Source organism: Nannospalax galili, unplaced genomic scaffold (genome assembly GCF_000622305.1).
Source record: "Nannospalax galili isolate Female #2095 unplaced genomic scaffold, S.galili_v1.0 scaffold1138, whole genome shotgun sequence".
NCBI lineage: Eukaryota > Metazoa > Chordata > Mammalia > Rodentia > Spalacidae > Nannospalax > Nannospalax galili.
Window position 1 is genome coordinate 892,025 of NW_008342297.1, and position 23,192 is coordinate 915,216.

Sequence of the window (23,192 nt, forward strand, 5' to 3'; positions counted from 1 at the left end):
GCTGAGCCATCTCTCTAGCCCAGAGATCCTGTCTTAAAAAAAAAAAGGGCAGTGGGCATGGATGTGAATGCCTTTAATCCCAGCACTCGGGAGGCAGAGGCAGTCAGATCTCTGTGAGTTCAAGGTCAGCCTGGTCTACATAGTGAGTTAAGGCCAGCTGAGGCTACAGGGAGACCCTGTCTCAAAAAGACCAAAAAAAAAAGGGGTGGGGGGCAGCTCCTGAAGTTGTAGACTAAAACCCTTGGCCATATCCTAAAACCCCTGCCTTGTATCAGTCCTGTCAGTTGCCTTTGCCTTCTGTATAATGTGATAGCTGTCTCTGCCATCCAGCCCCATCCTGGTCAGGTACCATACTGTCTTGGGGACCATATATTAGTTAGCGCATGCAGCCAGGCCCATGCCCACGCACAATTCCAGAGTCGCCTGGTGCTGGTACTGTCAGGGGCCCACACTGGGCAGGCCTCAGGACAAACCACCTGAGTCCCCTTTGCTCCAGAGTCTTTTTTTTTTTTTTTTTTTTTTTTGTTTTTTTGGGATGGTCCCCCTGTAGCCCCAGCTGTCCTGAAACTCAGTATGTAGACCAGGCTGGCCTTGAACTCACAGGGATCCGCCTGCCTCTGCCTCCCAAGTGCTGGAATTAAAGGCGAGCACCACCACACCCAGCGCTCCTCAGTCTTTTAAGTTGATCAGTTTCAGCCAGCAGTTTTCAAGCTTTCCAGACCCCTCTAACTTCTCAAAGCTGTTGAAGACCCCACAGAGCTTTGTTTATGTGAATTTTATCTTAACAGTATTTATAGCATGAGAAAAAAAAAATTGGAGACAACGTAAATATTTATCATTCCATGTGAAAAACAAATGAGGTGCTAGCATAAATGATGTACCTTTACAAATAAAAACTGATAGGTAGAGAATGGGCGGGAGCGAGCGGTGCGGATGGAAGAGGCATGAGCAGATGGATGAGGCACGGAGACTCAGATGGAATTCTCAGCGGGACACAGATTTATTTCGCACGGGGCACCTTTCCCTCGGGAAGGGAAAGATGTCGGCAGAGGGAAAGAGGGAAGGGAAAAGGGAAGGGAAAAGGGAAGGGAAGGGAAGGGAAAGATGTCCACGAAGGGAAAGATGTCGGCCCATGGGTTGTGAGCTGGGACTTTACATATGGGGGCTTTAGGGTGTGGAAGGGGGGGATGTTTGGGGGAGAAATCAGGGAGGGGGAAGCAGGTAGGATGAGGGTGTGGAAGTGTTTACTTTTTCCCTCTTAAGATGAGAGAAAAACAGCTTCTAAAATCTCTGGTTATCAGGTAGAATCTGCTTATCTTTGGAGGTCAGAGGAAAGGCAGGCTGCTTCTCAGCAGAGTTTGTTTCCCTTGACTCCAAAGGTCAAGGTGAGGTCCCTGTTGGGGGGGGGGGAGCTGCTATTTGGAACCCTAACAAAAACCATTTTCCAGACAACAAACAAAATCAATGAGAACAGCAGCATTTCGTATGTTTGTAACCGTTGCTGTTGTCTGGTCAGTGGAGGCCCTGGGTTCTCTGCTTCTGAGTTGGATTTGCCAGTGTCAACCTTCGTGCAGCCTCTGAGAGATTGCTTGTCAACATAGCATTGCATATCTTAGTGTTACTGTGAAAATAATCATGTCCTTGCAGATCCCATGGAAAGGTTTTAGGGATGCCCAGGGTTCCCTGTACCATACTTAAAGAACTTTTGTCTAAAGCCACTGACTGGCCCTTTCACCAAACAGTCCTAACTCACCCTGCAGTCATCTTCAGCCCCTGTGTACATCTCCATATTCCAGAATATCCTGGCATCCAGATCTTTTGAACAGTTTCACCATCTCTGTGTAAAACAGTTCTGCCTGTACTTGGCATCTGTTGTGGATCTAGGACTGCCTCATAGGGAACTCAGAGCATACCCAGGGTGAATGGGCAGTGTGAGTGATCACCAAGGGCCACCCCTACCCTGTGGTGCCCACTCTGGTTTGTGGGGAGCCATTGACCAGGGTGGGTGGGCAGTGTGAGTGATCGCCACGGCCTTTCCTCCCTAGCTACTTGCCTCTGCCCACATCAGCAGACTCATCCTGTTGACCTGAGTTTGCCACCCAGCATCGGCTTGGTCCATACTACCCCTGAGCCTTTTGCAGAGACAGAGCCTCCCTTTCCTGAGAGAATGACATTTCCACCAGAAAACCAGGAAAAGCATGCAGGTGTCAGTGCTTTGTCTGTGTCCCCTCCAGTAGCCCACCCCAGCCCTTGTCTCCGTAGCAGTCCCCCATATGGCATTCTTGGCACTCCTTCAGCAGAGGCCCCTCTAGTCATGGTGATAAAGTCTGCTAGCAGCACCTCCCTCCCTCTGGAGGCCTTCCTCTCCACCTGTCATATTTTGTCCCATGGGGGCTTTGGCCACGCCTTTGTCCATGCTAAGAGCCGGGACATACCCAGTTTGTCCTCAGCTACAAGGAGAATGTGAGCCTCAGGGTGTTTTCCTAAGAAAATTTTCTCAGAAAAGCCAGCACATTTGCTCACGTACATGTGTCAGGTCCATGCATCAGGTCCATGGCTTTCTCCTGTCCCAACAGACCTGCACACAGCCACATGTACCTGCACATTTCCCATACTTCCCACCAAAAGTTTCTTCTTCCCCTATGGATGTTAAATTAACATAATTTCTTACGGCGACATAACATATTTACTGGTTTCCCAGTCTGCAAAATTCCAACTAGCCAACCCCATCCCATCCCCCTCTTTGCTCCATCAGCCCCTGTCCAGTAGGATCAAGTGATTCATTGGCATGGCAGCCTTCAGAGTCCTCCACAGTTGGTCTGGGCCCCATCCTCTGAGCTAGACCATACTCCTGCCCTGCTCACACAGTACACTCACTTCCCTCCTGCTGGTTGACGGTTTGCTTACCCTTTGAGGCTCAGCTCTTGCCTCTCTGGGTATTTCAAGCTCTATCTTATCTGCCACTGATAAACCATCATTCTGCCTCCCCTTTTCCCCTAGAGACTTCACATGTGTAAGGTGCTTCCCTCTTCCCTGGCCACCCATCAGGAAGCACAGTATCCCACAGTACCCTAATTTATTGCTTGACTGATTGACTGGGCCCCACAGCTGGATGTTATTTAGTTTGGCTCAATGTATAGTTACTAATATTGTTTTAACTGCCATTTAAACCGTACCTGCTATGTGAAAATTTTTCCCCATGTTAAGACTTTGATCCTATTACTTTGGTTTTTCTTCCCTCCAGCGATTGACCACATCCCATCCTGGAGAGCAGAGGGAGACTGTACTGCAAGCCTATATCAGCAATGACCTCTTGGATTGTCACAACCACAACCAGGTCAGTAAGAGGTGGCCAGGGCCTTCCACAGTAGGGAAGGATCTTCATAGACAGGAAGGCTGTGACTTCTTTGAACATTTTCAGTGACCTTGGGTAGGCTTGAGCTTATCAGCTGGTAAGCCCTGTGTTTACCTCCTGGCCTTTAGTCCTAGCACTTGGGAGGCAGAGTCAAGCGGATCTCTGTGAGTATACATAATGAGTTCCATGCCAGCTGGGGCTATAGGAAGACCCTGCCCCTAAAAGACAAAAAATAATTATTGCTTTATTATTTATTTATTTGTATGTGTCTGTATGTGAGTATGTGCACATTCATTGGGGTACCCGTGGAGGCCAGAGGCATCAGATACCCCTGGAGTTGCAAGCACTTGTGAACGGAACCGAACGTGGGTCTCTTGGAAGAGCAGCGATCGCTCCTAACTGCTGGCCCATCTTTCCACCCCCACTGTTTTGATTTTTAGGAAGGACTGGCCCAGAGTTCTCTGATACCAGAGAATCTTGTGTAGCAATATAACTCCAAAGTAATTGACCTGTTCAGAAAGGAAATCGAACTGGTCGGCTAGTAGTTCTCAAGTTTAAAGTGCGGCATTGGCTAGTGGTTCTCAAATCCCTTAGTGGTTCTCAAAGTTTAAAGTGCAGCATTGACATCTGAGGTCTCATTAAGATTTTCCATAGCTCACTGGAATCCCCTGCAGATTCTAGTGAGTAGGTCTGGGCTGGGGCCTTTGTATTTCCAACAGGATTTTAGGCAATGAAGATACTGCTGGTTCAGAACCCTGCTTTACAGATCAGTGTCCTAGAGCAAAAGCTTGAACTGAATCAAACTGGGTTAAATGTAGTAACCCAAGGTTTCCATTTTTAGCCAAATCATTTTCACATCATGTAGTTACATTTCACATTGCTGGAAATGTTCATGTCAAATTGTCCATACCTGACAATTCTAACTATTTAGTGTTATATATGCATCTAAAAAACACACTTCCGCCAAGTTTGGTGGTGCTTGCCTTTAGTCCCAGCAATCACTGGGGAGGCAGAGGCAGGTGGATCTCTGTGAGTTCAAGGTCAGCCTAGTCTAGATACCAAGTTTCAGGCCAGCTGGGGCTACAGGGAGACCCAAAAAGACCAAAGAACAAAAACCCCCCACACTTCCTCAATTCAGGGACTCTTTGCTCTGTTTATTATTCACAAGTTTTTTTTCTGTCATCCAAATTAAGAAGTAGAAACTTACTAGCACCTTAGAAACTTCTAGGTTACAACTCCTTTTCTTTCACCAAGAAATGATCACCATTCTAACTTTTTTTAAAAAATATTATTTTTATCATATGTATATGAGTGTATTGCCTGCATATAGGTAACTGCACCCAAGTCATGCAATGCCTGCAGAGGACAGAAGAGGCTGTCAGATCCCCTGGAACTGGAGTTACAGACAGTTGTTAGCTGCCATGTGGGTGCTGGGATTCGAGCTCGGGTCTTCTGCAAGAACAACCAGTGTTCTTAACCGCTGAGCCATCTCTCCAGCCCACCACCCTTTTTTAAATTATGGTAAAATACAAGTAACATGAACATTACCATCTTACTAAAGTTTTTAAGTATACAATTTAGTTGCATTAAATATTCATAATGTACAATCATCTCCACCATCCATTTCCATTATTTAACCCCTTTGATTTTGTAGAACTGAATCTCTATTCCCAATAAACAGTAACATTTATTCCCCCTACCCAAGCCCTGGCATCTATCAGCTTCTGCCTTCTGTCTCCACGATTTGGACTAGGCTAAGTGCTTTCACATAAATGGAACTGTGCAGTATTTGTTTTTTGCTTGTTTTACAACTGGCCTATTCCACTTAGCATAGTGTCCTTAAGTTTTATCCATGTTGTGGTATATGTCAGAATTTCTTTTTAAGGCTTAATAGCATCCTGATTTATGGTAGCCCACATTTTTTATCCACTCTTCCATCAGTGGACCCTGGGTTGCTTCTCCCTTTGGTGTTGTGAATAGTACTGCTGCAAAGTGAGTGTACACATCCTGACTTTTGTGTTAATTAGTCCCTTCCTTTTCCTTATAGCTTTCCCATGTGAATCACAGTCATACCTACCTGCCTTCGACACTTTCATCTCCTCTGGTGACATTAATGGTCAGTGTTAGGAGACAGTCCTGGGAAACTGATCTGGTTGGATTGAAAAGTCAGCCAGGTAGCAGTTGTCCAGCAACCATGTGTGTGACCCAAAGCCACAGTGAGCTGCTCTCTACTTTGACTTTGACCCAAACCACAGTGAGCTGCTCTCTACTTTGACTTTTTTTTCCTTCTGTGAACCAGTGAGTCTAATTAGGGCTGCTTGCAAGAGCATAGGCAACTTAACAGTACTAAAGAAAATATCCTCTCACCCCAAACATTAATTGCTTATAGATCCTCAGAGAGGAACAGGGCCTCATGAGAGATTCCTTCCACTTCCCAGTCATAAACTTAAAAAAAAAAAAAAAAAAAAGAGGGGCTGGAGAGATGGCTCAGCAGGTAAGAACACTGGGTGCTCTTACAGAGGACCCAGGTTTGATTCTCTTAGCACCCACATGGTGGCTAACAACCATCTGTAACTACAGTTCCAGGGGATCTGATACCCTCTTTTGACCTCTGCAGCTGTTGCACAACACAGGTGCACTTACATACATGCAGGCAATACACTCATACACTTAAAATAAAAAATAATAAATACATTTTTAAAAAATGAGGTCTAGAGCTCAGAGGTCTAGAGCTTAAGAGAAGCCAGTGTAACTCCTACCAGGAAAAGGAGGAAAGAAATCTAATATTCAGCAAATACCTCCTATTTGCAGCATTATGCTGTATACATATGAACTCTTGGTTGTTCTTTATACAACCTTGAATGATGAGTAATATAATCTCTCTCTTGCAAGTGAGAAAACAGAGACTCAGAGTTCAAATTTAATGTTCTATCTGAGTTTCCTTTCTTGTTGCTGTGATAAAATACTCTGACAAAAGCAATAGTGGATTGAATGAGAATGTCCCCCATAGGCTTCAAGTGTTCAGCCATTTTGTCCCCAGTTGGTGGTGCTGTTTTGGGAGGTCTTAGAAAGTGTGGCCATGCTGGAGAAAGCACATCACTGGGAGTGGGCTTACAGAGTTTTTAAGTCTTACCAGATCTCCAGTCACTCTCTGCTTCCTGTGCCTGCTTGAAGATGTAAATGCTTTGCTTCTGCTCCTACTCCAGCATCTCTGCCACCATAGCTCCCCCCCATGATGGACTCTTGCCCCTTTGGAACTGTAAGCTAAATAAACTCTTCCTTCTATGAGTTCCCTTGGTCAGGTATTTGTATCACAGCAACGGAAAAGTAACAGAAATTGGTACTGAGAGTGGGCTGTTACTGTGAAGAACCTGATCATGTGGGTTTTTGGAGGAATGTGGAAGACTTCAGAAGTCTGGGTTAGAAAAGCAGTTGACTGCAGTAAGTAGAACTTAACGGGCCATTCTAGTAGGCACCTGGAAGAAAGTGCTGAGAACAGTGTAGTTTCAGAGGGAAATAAAGACTTTAGCAGCAACTGAGGTATTTTGGCAGAGTCTGCTCACAGCCAAAAAGCTTGCCTGAGGCTAAGTTGAAAAAAAAAATGGACTAATTTCTTTAGTGGAGGATATTTCAAGGCAGCCTATGTAGAAATAGTAGTGTGGCTATTAATGGTGAGTATTATACAGATCTACAGTGAAAAAGAGCAAATGGGGTGGAAAGAAATGCATAGTGTACAGTTTGGATAGAAAAAGAGTACTAGGAAGACTAACGTTGGAGCCAAGGCATGTGCTGAAGGAGAGGGTCCCTTTGATAAGGAGATTAAAGTGATTAAGGAGAGGCCTAGAGATTTTTCCCTTAAACAATGGAGAGAGTGCCTCCGGGGCAAGACCACAACCAGCTAAGCCTCCAAGCTGTGAAAGGAAAATGCTTCAGGGGTTTTCTAATGGAAAACCACTGAAGAGAAAAGCTTTGAAAGTGAATGAAGCAGGCCGGGGTCCACACCAAAACTGGTTCATCTGGTGCTGACTTTAGAGGCATGAAAGATGCAAGAGTGAAGGGGTCATTGGTTCTTCATTCTCTGAGGTTTCAGAGAGCCATTGAGGCCAGACAGTGTGCAGCACGGGTATCCCTTCATAAAGAAGGCCCTAACAGACCAAGAGGCTCTAGTAAACCGTTGTGTGAAACTATGAAGGTAAAGCCTGGTTGGCAGTGGAGACCCCAAGAAGAGGTTTGAGATGCCAAAACTGTGAGACATTTGCCAAAGAGAGCTGCATACAGGGAGAGGTACCAGCCCAAGAGAGAGATATCTGTTACATGCAGCAAAGTTGGAGGAGCTGAGCCATCTAAGCCCTTTGTAAGTAAAGTCCCAGAAGTCGGATATGGAGCTACTGGATTTGGTGTTTGCTCTGCTGATTTTTGGTCTTCTTTTGGTCTGGTATTTCCTCACTATGCCTCTATTCCTCCCTTTTGAAATGGGACTGTGTATTTTGTTCCACTGTATGTTGGGAGTAGGTAATTTGTCTTGATTTTACAGGGCCTTACAGTTAAGAGATTGCCCTGAGTCTCAGAAGAGACTTTGGACTATGGACTTTTGAATAGTATTGAGACTGGTAAAGACTATGGGGACTTTTAAGGATAGACTAAATGCATTTTGCATTTTGTATGTTCATGATCCTATGGGGGCCAGGAAATAGAATGTGGTGGTTTGAATGAGAATGTCCCCTATAAGCTCCAAGTATTCAGACATCTTTTTTCTCTAGTTGGTGGTACTGTTTTGGGAGGTCTTACAAGGTGTGGCCATGCTGGAGGAAGTACATCACTAGGGGCAAGCTTAGAAAGTTCTTAAGCCTTGCCAGATCTCCAGTCGCTCTTTTGCTTCCTGTGCCTGCTTGAAGATGTGATCACTTAACTTCTGCTCCTACTCCAGCCACTTATGCCACCATGCCTCCCTGCTTTGATGGACTCTTGCCCCTTTGGAACCATAAGCTAATTAAACTCATCCCTCTATAAGTTCCCTTGGTTATGGTGTTTTATCACAGCAACAGAAAAGTAACTAATACAACAATTTAGGGGTGAAAGAGTTTATTTTATCTCACAGTTCCAGGGCACAGTCCACTGCTGCTGGAAAGTCAAGGCAGCAGGAATGAAGCAGCTGTCATACCCAGTCAAGAGCAGAGAATGCATGTGTACACTCAGCTCCATCCCCACACAGCTCAGGGTCTTCTGCTTGGGATGCATGGCTCTTTCTACATCAGTTAGGACAATCCCCCACAGAAACTCTCACAGGCCAACCTGGATCTAGACAATCTCTCATTGAGACACTCTTCCCAGGTGATTCTAGATTGTGTAAGTTGACATTAAAATTAACCATCACATGCCCCATATCATACATTGTAAGATCTTAAACCAGGGGAAGGGAAAGGAGAAAGGGAAAAAGGGAAAACAGGCAAGCTGGCTGGATGCTGAGGTGCCTGCCTGTAAGCCCATGTGTGCCTTGCGGTTGTAGGGGCCTTTCATACGTAATTTCTTTCATTTAGAAATTTGGATAAGCCAACCCCTGTGCCAGCAAGCTGTGGTCACACATCCTTCCCATGCTTGTCAAGGAGTCAAGGGGGGAGTCAGTTACCCCTCCCATCCTATCAGTTGACCTTAGCTGCATGAAGGGGAAGGGCTAAGAATATATAAGCTGAGAACACCATGAGGCACCTCTCAAGATTTTGTGCAGCTGTTGGAAAGTCAAAGGATCTGTATTTGAGTGTGGACTTTGCAGCACACCTATAAGGAGGGGACACACTTTTGTATATAAACTCCCACCCTTTGCTCTGTTAGCAAGGCCAATAAACTTGATAGGATTTAAAAAAAAAAAAAAAAAAAAAAAAAAAACCCAGAGCTAATGGAAACCTTCATTATTCCACCAAAGTTGACCCCATGTTGGCAAATTCTTTGGTCTGATTTTTTTTGTTGTTGTTTTTTGGGGGGTTTTTGGTATTTTTGAGACAGGGTCTCCCTGAAGCCCCAGCTGGCCTGGATCTCACTATGTAGACCAGGCTAGCCATGAACTCACAGAGATCCTCCTGCTTTTGCCTCCCAAGTGCACGCCCAGTGGTCTTTGACTTCTTATTCCTGTTTTTCCCTTCTTAAACTTCATTGTATATAATTTTTATGTAAACTGTTTCAAATTATTTCTGGAAAAATGTGTTAAAAATTGCCTCTCTTTGGAATAATAAACATATTCTAAAGTTAAAAAAACAAATATGGATAAGTTTTTTTAAAAAATATGTCTCATATCATTTGGAAATCAAGAGTCACAGATGAAATGTTTGGCTTTAACCTCTTTATTTCCCTCTAATTAATCCAGGCAGAGGGGATCTGTCTCTTTCCCTTCTAACCTCTCTTTGTCCTCCCTTGACTCTTGTACCCCCACAGAGGAGCGTGCTGCAGCTGCTGCACTCCAAGAGTGAGGCCGTGCGGCAGTACATGGCCAGGCTCCTCAATGCCCTGGCGTCCCTGTCTGAAGGTGAGATGATACTCTTCCTCAGCAGAGCGGCTGTAAGGAAGGGTGCTGGGTTCCTCGTGAAATTGAATGTTCTCCCAAGTTGCTTAAAGTGGTCCATGTTTCCTCATTTTATTACTGTTCTAATGTCTCTTGTGAAAATTGGTTATAATAATTGCCTTATTTTCTGCCAGAGCAAATTTTCTTGCCTTTGGAATTTTTTATAATACTTTAAAAAAGCATTATAAAATGCTTGATTTGGTTTGGTTTGTTTTTTGAGACTGGGTCTCCCCAGCAGGCCTTGAACTTGCTATGTAGACCAGGCTGGCCTTGAACTTACAGAGATCCTCTTGCCTCTGCCTCCCAAGTGCTTGGACTAGAGGTGTGTGCCACCATGCCCAGTGTTTAAGGTTTTTATAACTCCTGTTTAAATCTCTTTGAACCATATACTAGGTAATCATTTTTTTATAATTTCCTACTTAAGCCAAAATAAGTGGTGAAACAAGTAAATATGATTCCAGTAAGCACTGGACCATCTCCTTTTCCACTTTCTGCAGGTTTGAAAATTCCAGAAATAACAAGCACTTTGTAACTGAATTCAAAATAATTTTACAAGGCATCATTATCAGGGCTGTTTGGATGGCTCAAGGGGGTAAAAGCTGTTGCCTGGTAGGCTTGAGAACCTGAATTTGATCCCTATAAAAAAATGCAAGAAGTCAGATGCAGATCTGAGCACTCTAGGGCAAGATGAGAGGCTGAGACAGGTGAATTGTGAGCACAGTGGAAGAAGCAAGAGAGCCCCTGCCTCAAAACAAGGTGGAAGAGCTGGGTGTGGAGCAGAGGTAGGTGGATCTCTGTGAGTTCCAGGCCAGCTAGGGCTGCAGGGAGACTCTGTCTCAAAGAAACAAAACAACAGCAATAAAAAAAATGCAGTGATTCACTGTGTAGTTCCGTAAATAGGTAATAAAAAAAAAGTGGAGAGAGCTCACTCCTAATGTTGTCCTTTGACCTACACACACACACACATACACACACACACACACACACACACGCACACACATGCAAACACACACCATGGGACCCACACAGCCACATTCACATATATACATCATACACACCATACACAACACACAATTTTTTTGAGTGCTAGTCTCTTGCATATTGTTCTTATTTGGGGTATTCTTAGTGTGAATAAAAGGAATTTTCATTTTATGAATACATGGTACTCTGCAGGTTTATTTTATTCATTATTACACACCTTTGGTTAACATTGACCATTCATCTAATAATTTTGTTGATGCTTAGATCCAAAATTAACATTTCTCAATCCAGAAGTCCACAAAAAGTTAGTAACCACTTACATTTACTAAAGTGTACCAGACAGGGCTCTCACCCCCTTCAGGCCCTGGCTTTTGAGGAGGAGCAGGGAGTGTGGCCAGAAGCACTCCTTGACTGCCTCAGTTGTAAGGGCCGAGGGGCTCACAGTACCTGTGTGTTCTACCTATAGGGTTCAGGACTTGAGACAAATGAAGGATGGTGCTCCTCACAGACTGTGCTGGTGATGTATTTAGATTACAGAAAGGTTTTCTATCTGTTTGTTGACTGAGTAAACTTAACTTTTGAGATAGGATCTCCCTATGTATGTACCAGGCTGGCCACAAACTTGTAATCTTCCTGCCTCAGCCTCCCTGGTGCCAGGATTATAGGCATGTGCCTCTACACCTGGCTCAGAAAAATTACATTTTAGTAATTTCTTTTAGAACCTTCTATTGTATCGTGTGCAAATCTTCCATAGAAAGTAGTTTTGGAGCATACAGATACATTTTTCCATTTTCCCATTTTCCTCTCTGCAACATTATTAGGTCGCCTCTATCTTGCCCAAAACACAAACGTGCTACGGATGCTGGAGGGAAGGCTGAAGGAGGAAGACAAGGATGTCATCACTCGGGAGAATGTCCTCGGGGCCTTGCAGAAGTTCAGCCTCAGGTGATGACCATGCACTGGGTCAAGGTGGCTCCTGTGAAATCAGATGGGGAGTTACTTCTTTTTTAATTCTCATGACAACCCAGGATGCAAATGATATTTGTCTGCTAACACTTAGGAGTGGGTAAGGTAGAGCTAGAAACCTCTCTGAGATAAGTTCTTCTGTTCAAGGCTGCTGGGGAGGAGAAAGACAGTACGGTGAATGCACCATTGTCTTTTCCTAGTGAACATTAGATCATTAGTGCCAGCCAGGTGCTAGACTGTCTCAGCTCCATGCATGGTTTAGATAAGCATATGCATAGTCAAGTTGTTTGATGTTATACATGGTGTGACCAGTGGTCCTGCAGGAGTCTGCCTTGTGCATATCCCAGCAGCCCACCCAGAGTCCTGATCTGGACTTATGACTTGAAAGTGCTACCTCAGAAACTTAAAATCAGGTACTTTAGGGCTGGAGAGATGGCTCAGTGGTTAAGAACACTGACTGTTCTTGCAGAAGACCCGGGTTTGAAGCCCAGCACCCACAGGACAGCTAACAACTGTCCATAACTCCAGTCCTAGGGGACCTGACAGTCTCTTGTGTCCTCTGTGGGCATTGCACGACATGGGTGCACTTGCCTACATGCAGACAATACACGCACACACATAAAATAAAAAAAATAATAAAAATATTTTTTTAAATCAGGTGCTTTTTGAACTAGATCTAGTGTCCTCTTAGAACTTAAAAAAATATATTTTAAGTTATGTGAATGTGGATGTGTGTGGTGGGTGTATAGGTATTTATACATGAGTGCAGGTACCTGCAGAGGTCAGAAGACTGTCATATCTGGAGCTGGAGTTACTGGTAGTTGTGAGCCACTCAAGTGGGTGCTGGGAACTGAGCTGTGGTCCTCTCCAAGAACAGAAGCATCTCTCAAGCCCCTTTTAGAACTTTACATAAATTAACAGCTATGGAAGAGTACTTTACATACCATAGAAATAACCATCTTAAATGGAAAAGTCTGTTTTTTACAGATTTTCACAATTCTGCAGTCCTCATGACAACCTAATTTTAGAACACCGTCCCCCATTTATTTGTGTGTGTGTATGTGTGTGAGTGTGTATCACTACCTCATTTTCTCTTTGATTTTGTTTGTTTTGTTTGTTTTTGAGATAGGTTCTCACTACTTTGTAGACCAGGCTGACCTTGAATTCACAGAGTTCTGCCTGCCTCCCAAGTGTTGGGATTAAACCACCATGCCTTTGACATGTGAAGGATTCCAGTAGCCCCAGTGGTCAGATATTTTGGCCCATCCTCTTCTGAACACACATTGTACCTATCAAATGTTGGCCTGACTCCCCTATAGCCCAGTTGTGGGCAGAGTAAAGTGGTGTAAATACTGTGCACACTTCATGACAGAAAGGGACAGGTATCTGCTAAGTCCTTGCTGACGTTAATTTATTGTTCTAGTTGTATGAACTCAAAATTGCCACGTGACCTGCAAAGCTGCTGCCTGCTCCGCTCTCTGAACATGTTGTTCCTGTTTGTCTTTCTGTCAGCTGGATGTAGGGCAGGGTGAAGATGCAGTTCTTCCTGCCAGTGCAGCTGTCTACTGCCAGTGCATTATTTTTCTCTGAAGAGTAATCTAAGCTGTTGTATTCTACAACACATGGTCTTTTTTATTATTATTTTTTTTTTATCTTTTTGAGACAGGGTCTCCCTGTAGCTCCAGCTGCCTGGAACTCACTCTGTAGACCAGGCTGGCCTCGAACTCACAGAGGATCTGCCTGCCTCTGCCTCCCACGTGCTGGGATTAAAGGTGTGTGCCACCAAGGCCGGCTATACATGGTCTATTTTGATTGGAGTAAGTCACAGTGCTCAGGTTGGGGTAGACCTTCAGAATGGCTCAAACAAATACTTATTTTGCCTTTTGGATGGTCATTTCACCCTAATCTGTTGCTCAAGGGACACAAGAGCTGGCCTCTGTGGTATCCACATGTCCACATAATGCAGATGACATCATGACTGGTTAAGTCTGAAGGCTGACCTGATGACATTTACCATTCCACATTTGAAGAGGTGTTAGGCCATTGAATTTACATGTGGGCTCTGGATGAAAAGCCATCCTTATAATTTATATCGTCATCATTAAACTACCTTAATTTATAGAGATCTAGTCAAAACGGTATTGAGCTATGGTTTTTGTTCTTTATCTTCATACAGTTCAGTGTGCATGTAGAGTTTAGTAAAAATCCATTTTTGAAAGAAGTATTTTTATGGTCTGTGGCCTGGATTGAGTAAATCAAAAGCTATTAACAAATATTTACATATTTGAAGTAAGAATCTGCTAATTTTAAATATCGAAGAGACTTTCAAAGTGGGAGGCTTTCTTATTGCTTAATCTTTCTTTTAATTATTGTATCCTTAAAAGGTAAAGAATTTTTGTCATTTCAGTTGAATGGGTTTAAGGATAGAATTTTCCTCAGTCTGTATCTTCCCTTGCTGGGTGTTACCATCCACACTGCAGAACCTTCTTCATGGAAGGCTCTTCCTGGTTAATTCACCTACAGCTGTTTCCTCCTAGGCGCCCACTGCAGACAGCCATGATTCGAGATGGCCTCATCTTCTGGCTGATTGACCTTCTGAAGGACCCCGACTGCCTGTCTGACTACACATTGGAGTACTCCGTGGCTTTGCTCATGAACCTCTGCCTCCGCAGTGCAGGTATCACAGCCCAACTGTATTAGTTACTTTTCTGTTGCTGTGATAGAAGCACCATGACCCAAGGGAACTCATAAAAGGAAGTTTATTTAGCTTACACTTCAAAGGGGCAAGAGTCCATAATTGGCAGGGAGGCATGGCTAAGCACTCACATCCTAAAGCAGGCACAGGAAGCAGAGATCCAGCAAGAGCCTTAAAAACTCTCTAAGCCCGCCCCCAGTGATGTGCTTCCTCCAGCAAGGCCATACCTTCTAAGACCTCCCAAAACAGTGCCACCAACTAGAGACAAAATGTCTGAATACTTGGAGCCTATGGGGGGCATTCTCATTCAAACCACCACATTCTACTGCCTGGCCCCCATAGGCTCATGAACATATAAAATGCAAAGTGTATTTGGTCCAACCTTACAAGTCCCCATAAGTCATTGCTAGCCTCAATACTATACAAAAATCCAGTCTAAAGTCTCTGAGACTCAGGGCAATCTCTTAACCATAAGACCCTTTAAAATCAAAAGACAAATTACGTACTCCCAACATACAGTGGAATTGAATACACACTCCCATTTGAAAAGGGAGGAATAGAGGCATAGTGAGGAAATACCAGACCAAAACAAGACTGAAAACCAGCAGGGCAAACACCACATCCAGTAGCTCAATGTCCAGCTTCTAGGATTTTACTTCCAAAGGGCTTAGATGACTCAGCCTTTCTAGCTTTGCTGCATATAACATTCATCTCTCTCTTGGGCTGGTACCACCCCCTGTATGCAGCTTTCCTTGGCTAATGGCTCCCAGTTTTGGCATTTCAAACCTCTTCTTGGGGTCTCCACTACCAGCCAGGCTTCACTGTCCTAATTTCATGCAATGGCCTGTCAGGGCCTTCTTTATTTCTTTATTTTTTTTTTTAATTCTTTATTTTATATTTATGAGTGTATTGCCTGCATGTAAGTATACCTGTGTTGTGCAATGCCCATGGAGGACAGAAAAGGGTCTTGGATCCCCTGGAACTGGAGTTACAGATGGTTGTTAGCTACCATGTGGGTGCTAGGATTCGAACCCAGGTCTTCTGTAAGAGAAGCCAGTGCTCTTAACCGCTGAGCCATCTCTCCAGCCTCAGGGTCTTCTTTATGCAGGAACACACCTACTGTATGTTGCCTGGCCTTGATGGCTCTCTGAAACCTTGGAGGAAGAGAACCAATGACTCCTTCACTCTTGCATCTTTCGAGTCTCTAAAGCCAGCACCAGATGAATGGCACTGCCAAGTTTGGCTACAAGTTCAGGGTACCCCCCCCCCTCATGCTTCATCCATTTTTGAAGCTCTCTTCAGTGGTTTTCCATTAGAAAACCCCTGAAGCATTTTCCTTTCACAGCTTGGAGGCTTAGCTGGTTGTGGTCTTGCCCCGGAGGCACTCTCTCCATTGTTTAAGGGAAAATCTCTAGGCCTCTCCTTAATCACTTTACTCTCCTTATCAAAGGGACCCTCTCCTTCAGCACATGCCTTGGCTCCAACGTTAGTCTTCCTAGTACTCTTTTTCTATCCAAACTGTACACTATGCATTTCTTTCTGCCCATTTGCTCTTTTTCACTGTAGATCTGTATAATACTCACCATTAATAGCCACACTACTATTTCTACATAGGCTACCTTGAAATATCCTCCACTAAAGAAATTAGTCCATTGTTTTTCAACTTAGCCTCAGGCAAGCTTTTTGGCTGTGAGCAGACTCCAGCCAGACTCTGCCAAAATAACTCGGTTGCTCCTAAAGTCTTTATTTCCCTCTGGAACTACATTGTTCTCAGCATTACTTTCTTCCAGGCGCCTACTAGAAGGGCCTATTAAGCTCTGCTTACAACAATCAACTGCTTTTCTAGACCAAACCTCCAAAGTCTCCCACATACCTCCAAAAACCCACATGGTCAGGTTCTTCACAATAACAGCCCACTCTCAGTACCAATTTCTGTTAGTTACTTTTCTGTTGCTGTGATAGGAACACCATGACCAAGGGAACTTATAGAAGGAAGAGTTTATTTAGCTTATGTTCCAAAGGGGCAAGAGTCCATCATGGCAGGGAATTGTGGTGGCAGAGGTGACTGGAGTAGGAGCAGAAGCTAAGCTCTCACATCTTTAAGCAGGCACAGGAAGCAGAGAGTGACTGGAGATCTGGCAAAGCTTAAGAACTCTGTAAGCTCACTCCCAGTGATGTGCTTCCTCCAGCTTGGCCACGCCTTCTAAAACTTCCCAAAACAGCACCACCAACTGGGGACAAAATGTCTGAATACTTAGAGCCTATGGAGGACATTTTCATTCAAACATCACATTCCCCAACCCCCATACACTCATATACACATGTTCTGGTGAGGAGGATGGATGGGCAGAGACTTGCCCTCAAATCTGGATTCACAGTGAGCCAGTAGGGCTTGCTTTTTGTCTGCCATGTGGAAAGTTTAGCACAGAGCCAAGTATAGTATTTTCAGCTAGGTATGAAGCTAATGAGTCCCTAAAACCGAAATACTATGTTGACCTGGCAAAGAATGTTTACAGGTTTGTATATATGCAGTGCCACCTGAAGAGGGCAGTAAATTCATTTACATTTTCCTTCATCTTCATTACATTTTTCGAAGAAAGTTAAGAATTATAATCCCTGCCACTGAAGACAGAGAAATATGCTCCCTACATCCTCTGTGGGTAAGTTGGTGGCAGGAACAGTGACATTAAACCATTCTCCCTACTTATAACTGCTTCCTGCCCTCTGGAGATGGAGGTTCACATGAGCATCACCAACTGTTTACATACTTCCTCAAGGGCTGAGAATATAGCTCAGTTTGTAGAGTGCTTGCCTGGCATGCACAAAGCCCTAGGTTCTATCCCCAGCATCACATAAACTAGACCCCAGCATTCAGGAGGATCAGCAAGTTGGAGGTCAGCCTGGGCTACATGATTCTCTCAAAGAAAAAGAAAAGGGATTGGAGAGATGGCACAGCAGTTAGGAACACTGACTGCTCTTGCATAGGACCCAGGTTTGGTTCCCAGCACCCACATGGAGGCTAAGAACCATCTATTAATTCCATTCCAGGGAATCCAGTGCCCTCTTCTGGCTTCCCCAGGTATTGAGTGACATGGTACATTTACATACATACAGGCAAAACACTCATACACATTAAATAAACAAAGAAGAAGCCTGGTGTGGTAGCACATACCTTTAATCCCAGCACTCGGGAGGCAGAGGCAAGCAGATCTCTGTGAGTTCAAGGCCAACCTGGTCTACATAGTGAGTTCCAGGACAGCTGGGGCTACAGGGAGACCCTGTCTCAAAAAGACCAAAAAAAAAAAGAAAAATAAAAAAAAAAAACCACTGTATACCCACTTAGTAGAGATGGTGGTTTTAGCTTCTGAACACACCAGCCTTTTCAGATGCTCTGTCATCTGGGGCATGAGAAGCCTCCTTGGAAGAGGTGCTAGGTTGGGCTGGGCTGCCTCCATCTCAGTGGGTCTGTAGAGATAGGTGGCCAAGATGACTGCCAGCCCAGCTCCTTGCTAGCACCTCTCCACTTGCAGTGCTCTGTGCTCTGAGCCACCTGTGTGCTCTTCATTGACTAAGTGACTGCTGTTCAGTTTTCTGCTCTAAGAATAGCCTATGCCAAAAGCTCCGCTTTCCGTATGCTTCTCAGATCCAGTTACTTTATCTTCATCATCATCAACTTGCTTGCAGTGTGATGATGGTGTTTGGTGGTAGACTATGCCCACACAGCACATGGGACTCTGACCATAGTCATGCCCCCCACCAGTTACTGAGCACTCTGTATGTATGTCCTTTGCATCAGTTAGCCTACATAATTCTGCATCACTCTCTGAAGTAGATGCTTTTAATCCCTTTTAAACAGGAAAAAATTAAGGCCGGGAGATTAAGTGACTAGCTCAAAGCCACAGCGCTCATAAGTTTATGAGCCAAGATTTACACCTAAGTCTGTCTGACGTGCACTGTGCTTCAGAGCTTTGGTTTGCCTCCCACAGGAAAGAACATGTGTGCTAAGGTGTCAGGCCTTGTGCTGAAAGTTCTTTCGGATCTCCTTGGCCATGAAAACCATGAGGTACTCAGACCGTGCTGCTTGCCTTGGGATGGGTTTGAGGACTGGGATGGTAACCTGGGTTCTTGTGCCTCACAGGGAAGGGGCTGGCCTAGGACAGTTGCCATATTTAACAAATATATATATTCTTTCCTGGCTTTTGTTTTGTTTGTGTGTGTGTGTGTTTGTGTGCTCACATGAGTGTGTAGGGCTGTGCATGAATATGTATGCAGGAACATGTGGAGACCTGAAGTTGATATCAGATGACTTCCTTGATTGCTCTTCACTTTTTTTTTTTCATCTTTTTGAGATAGGGTCTCCCTGTAGCCCCAGCTGGCCTAGAGCTGGCTCTCTAGACAAGCTGGCTTTGAACTCACAGAGATCTGCCTGCCTCTGCCTCCCAAGTGCTGGGATTAAAGATGTGTGCCACCCCGCCCTGCTAACTCTCCACTTATAAATTAAAGGTGGATCCCTCACTGAATCCAGAGCTCACCTGTTCTGGTAGGTTGGCTAGTTGGCTTGCCCCAGGGATCCCTCTCTCTGCCTCCCAAGTGCTGGGATTATAGACAGCCACCATGCCTGCCCAGTTTTTTTGTGTGCTAGGGACCTGAACTCTAGTCATCCGATCTGCATAGCAAGTATGTTATCCACTGACCCATTTTCTCTACTCCTCTCTGGCTGTTTTGTAAGTGACTTCACATTTTACATAATCTCTAGCGTTTTGCTCCTCATTCTCTGCTGCCTTGCCCCCGCTGGTCTAGCTAGGTCCCTGTCATCCCTCATTTTCTGGTATCATTTCTGCTGGCTGGATTCCTCCCCTGACATTGATACCCACTCCACGGTGTTTGATGTCTGTTTGTGGACATGTGTGGCCTTATAATAGCTCTGGTGCTATGACTCTGTGTGCTTAATTTGCATAAGAAGCATTGCAACCTAGAGCTCATGAGTTGATGACTGTTCCCTGGTATTTTGGGACTTTTCTCTGTTGATTCTTATGCTCCTGGCTCACTAGCCTCACTTCTGCACAGTACTCCCTGGCTTGCACCTATGCCATCTTATATATCTTGTCCCTCACAGGCAGGCCTTGGATGGCTTCGGACTCTGCTACATAGCCATCCTCATTGGACAGCTCCACATTTGCCCCACAGGAGCCTGCACAGAGCTTCCCAGGGTTTATAGCCATCATAACTGGTGTTAATTGTCTAAGTTTTCTAGCTTATGGACCAAACAATAAATAAAGGTGATTAATCTCTTACTTGGTTTTTATAGATGCCTTTGTAGAAATCATGGCATCACTTTTTAAAAATATTTTATTATTTTTATTTTATGTATATGAGTGTTATGCCTACATGTAGGTAAGTGCACCTGTGTTGTGCAGTGCTCATGGTAGACAGAAGAAGCTGTTGGATCCCCTGGAACTGGAGTTACAGACAGTTGTTAGCTGTCATGTGGGTGTTGGGATTTGAACCCAGGTCTTCTGCAAGAACAACCAGTGTTCTTAACCACTGAGCCATCTCTCCAGACCCAGCATCACTTTTTTTAAGACAAGGTCTCATCATGTAGCCCAGCCTGGCCTCAAATTTTCCATGTAGCCCAGCCTTGTAATTTTCCTGCCTCAACACCCCCCCACCCCCAGGAGTGCTGGAATTATACCATACTTTTCACCTGCAGCTGTAGCCTCAGTCAAAAGGAGCCCTCTTTTTTACAGATCAGGCACAGGACAGCTATTGGCAGGACCCTTAGGTCAAGAAGTGCAGTGGGTCGCCATACATCCATTCCCATGCCAAGCAGCATCTCCTGTCTAGTTGATTCCATAGCTGTGTTCCCACAGCCGTATCACCTGATTGACAGTGGCATCTTCAGCAGGTGGATAGTAAGTGGCTGGTTTTGAAATAGAAAATGTTCAGTACCAGCCAGTTTTTCACTACTTCATCTGTCCTGGCCCAATTTCCTCGATCTCTTCTTGGTGTTCAACTCAGCAGACAAATGCAGCAGGAATCACATTCTTCCATCTCTTAATATGATGCAAAAATGAAATAGACCAAAGGTGTCACTTCATGCCATCAGTGTGCCAATGCATTTGTTTTTAAAAATGAGCAATATAGTTTCCAGCCTGCCTGCCATGCACAAAGCCCTGCCTTTAATCCTTAGTACCACATAACCTGGGCATGGTGGCACATGCCTAGAATGCCAGCACTTGGGAGGTGGAGGCAGGAAGATTAGAAATTCAAGGTCATCCTCAGCTACATAACAAGTTGAAGCCAGCCTGAGATATAGGAGACCATGTCTCAAAGAAAAAAAAAGCACAAAAAATACATATATGCTAGGCACTAGGCTTGGTGGTGCACACCTTTAATCCCAGCACTTGGGAGGCAGAGGCAGGTGGATCTCTGTGAGTTCCAGGCCAGCTGGGGCTACAGGGAGACCCTATCTCAAAAAGACAAAAACAAAACAAAAACATACGTTTATATTTTTAGAACCTAGAACAGTGTATGCTGGACAGATGAATGCTGTCCCCATGTGTATTGGATAGCTGTGGTCCTTAAAGAGGAAACCCAGAAGCCATCAAGAGAAAGGTACACGTACTTGACTGTGTGCACATTAATTTGGGGGATAGGGTAGAAAAAGATGTTTTTGATCAAAGTTGAGCAGGTGAAATGGCTTAGCGGATAAAGATACCTGCCACCAAGCCTGAGGACCTGAGTTCAATCCCTGGAACCCCCATGATAGAAGGAGAAAACTAATTCCTGTAAGTTGTCCTCTGACCTCCAGATTAACAGCATTGCACATATGTGCACATGTGCACACACACCTTGCATAAGTAAAAATGTAATACATATTTAAATCCCTAGTAGTTCTTTAAATTCATAAGTAAGAAAAAAATGCTTATAAGTAAAAGGCAAATAATCCCATGGGAAGAAATGGGCACATCATCCTCAGTTTTGCCAGCAGTCAGGGAGAAGGCTAAGGCTGTAGTTCAGAGGTAGAGTATTTGCCTAACATGCCTTAGGCCCTGAGTTAAATTCCCAGTACTTCTAGTAAAGAAAAAAAAAAATAGTGTTTGGCTCATAGCAAGGGAGATGAAATTAAATTACTACAGGATGTCTCTTTCACCCATTAGGTCAGCAAACCTTAAAGGTGACAGCAAGCTGGGTGTGATGACACACAGCTGTGAGCGCAACTCTTGGAAAATGGAAGCAGGCTGTCAAGGCCACTCTCACTTTATAGTGTGTTTGAGGCTAGCCTGGGCTCCATGGCACCTTGACTCAAAACTCCAAAGATAAGCTAGGCATGGTGGTACATGCTTTTATTTGCAACACTCAGGAGACAGAGGCAGAAGCAGGCACATCTCTGAGATCAAGGCCAGTTTGGTCTACATAGCAAGTTCTAGGCCAGCTGGGGCTATAGGGAAACCCTGTTTCAAACAAGCAAACAAAAAAAGATAAGCCAGGCGTGGTGGCACACGCCTTTAATCCCTGCACTTGTGAGACTGAGGTAGGCAGAGCTTTGTGAGTTCCAGGCCAGCCTGGTCTACATAGTGAATTCTATGCCAGCTGGGGTTACAGGGAGACCTTGTCTCAAAAGGAGCAAAAAAAAAAAAAAGAAAGAAAGAAAGAAAAAACCAAGAAACCAGAAAACCCAGTCCAAGAGTAGAGGTATGCACAGGAAGTGAGGGAAAGTCCTGTCAGGGGAGTCAGGAAAGGCTTTCTGGGATTCGTTGTTGCTGGGATTGGAAGGCCAAAGCAGCTGTCCAGGTAGAACATGTGAGAGGAGCATTCACAGCAAGGAGCTATAGGCCTGGGGGGTGCGGGGGGCTGGTGTTTGCAGTGTGTCACTCAAGTAGACTGGAAACTTGGTGGTAGAAAGGAAGGAAAAGGAGGGCAGAGATGGCTCAGCTGTTAAAGAGTTTTCATTGCCCCTTAAGAGGACCAGGCAGTTCGCAAACACCTGTAACTCCAGCTGCAGGGGATCTGACACCCTCTTCAGGCTTCCCTGAGCACCTGTGCATGCACAGTGTACACACACATGCAGACACAGACACACAACTCTTAAAAGAAAGGAGGTAATATGGACACCAACCCTTGAAAGAGCATGCTTTAGATCAGGCAAGGAGTTAGAGCCTTTCAAGTGGGCTCTAAGGTTTCCAAGGCGAAGAATGATTTCATCCATGTTGTAGAATTTCACCAGTGATACCATGGTTGGATCACAGGGGCAAGCCTTAGAGGTAGGGACTAGTTAAGCCTCAGTTATGAACAGTAACATCTGAGCAAGGACAGTATCGGTAGTTGTGGGAAAGAAGGCTCTTAGCAAAAGCCTCAGAGGGCAATCGTTAGGAGGACAGCAGAATCTACTATGACTCCAAACTTTCTGGCCTGGGTGGCCAGGAGGCTGGAAATGATTTTGGTTAAGCAATGACACATAGTAGGAGGAAGGTTTGGAGGACGAGATCCGTTTGGTTTTGAAGTCAGTTGTAGCTGTCAACAAGTAAATGTCATTTGAAATATGCATCTTGGGCTCTGGAGAGTAGGACAGCCACTCTCCCCAGTAGCCAGATTATTCTTAAGTCTGCATTGCATAGTGTTTAAAAACTTGCAAATGATTG

The 23,192-nt window shown here is 44.6% G+C and overlaps 1 protein-coding gene across 11 annotated transcripts in view; it reads left to right on the forward strand.

The window, feature by feature from the left end:
* Armc9 (armadillo repeat containing 9) overlaps positions 1-23,192 on the forward strand; it is a 169,081-nt gene that overhangs the window by 48,118 nt on the left and 97,771 nt on the right. For all 11 annotated transcript variants that reach the window (XM_029565936.1, XM_029565932.1, XM_017799377.2 and 8 more), the window contains 5 exons: positions 3,245-3,337; positions 9,782-9,872; positions 11,711-11,834; positions 14,393-14,532; positions 18,537-18,613. In XM_029565936.1, the coding sequence (XP_029421796.1) occupies positions 3,245-3,337; positions 9,782-9,872; positions 11,711-11,834; positions 14,393-14,532; positions 18,537-18,613 (525 nt within the window). The remainder of the gene's footprint in view (positions 1-3,244; positions 3,338-9,781; positions 9,873-11,710; positions 11,835-14,392; positions 14,533-18,536; positions 18,614-23,192) is intronic.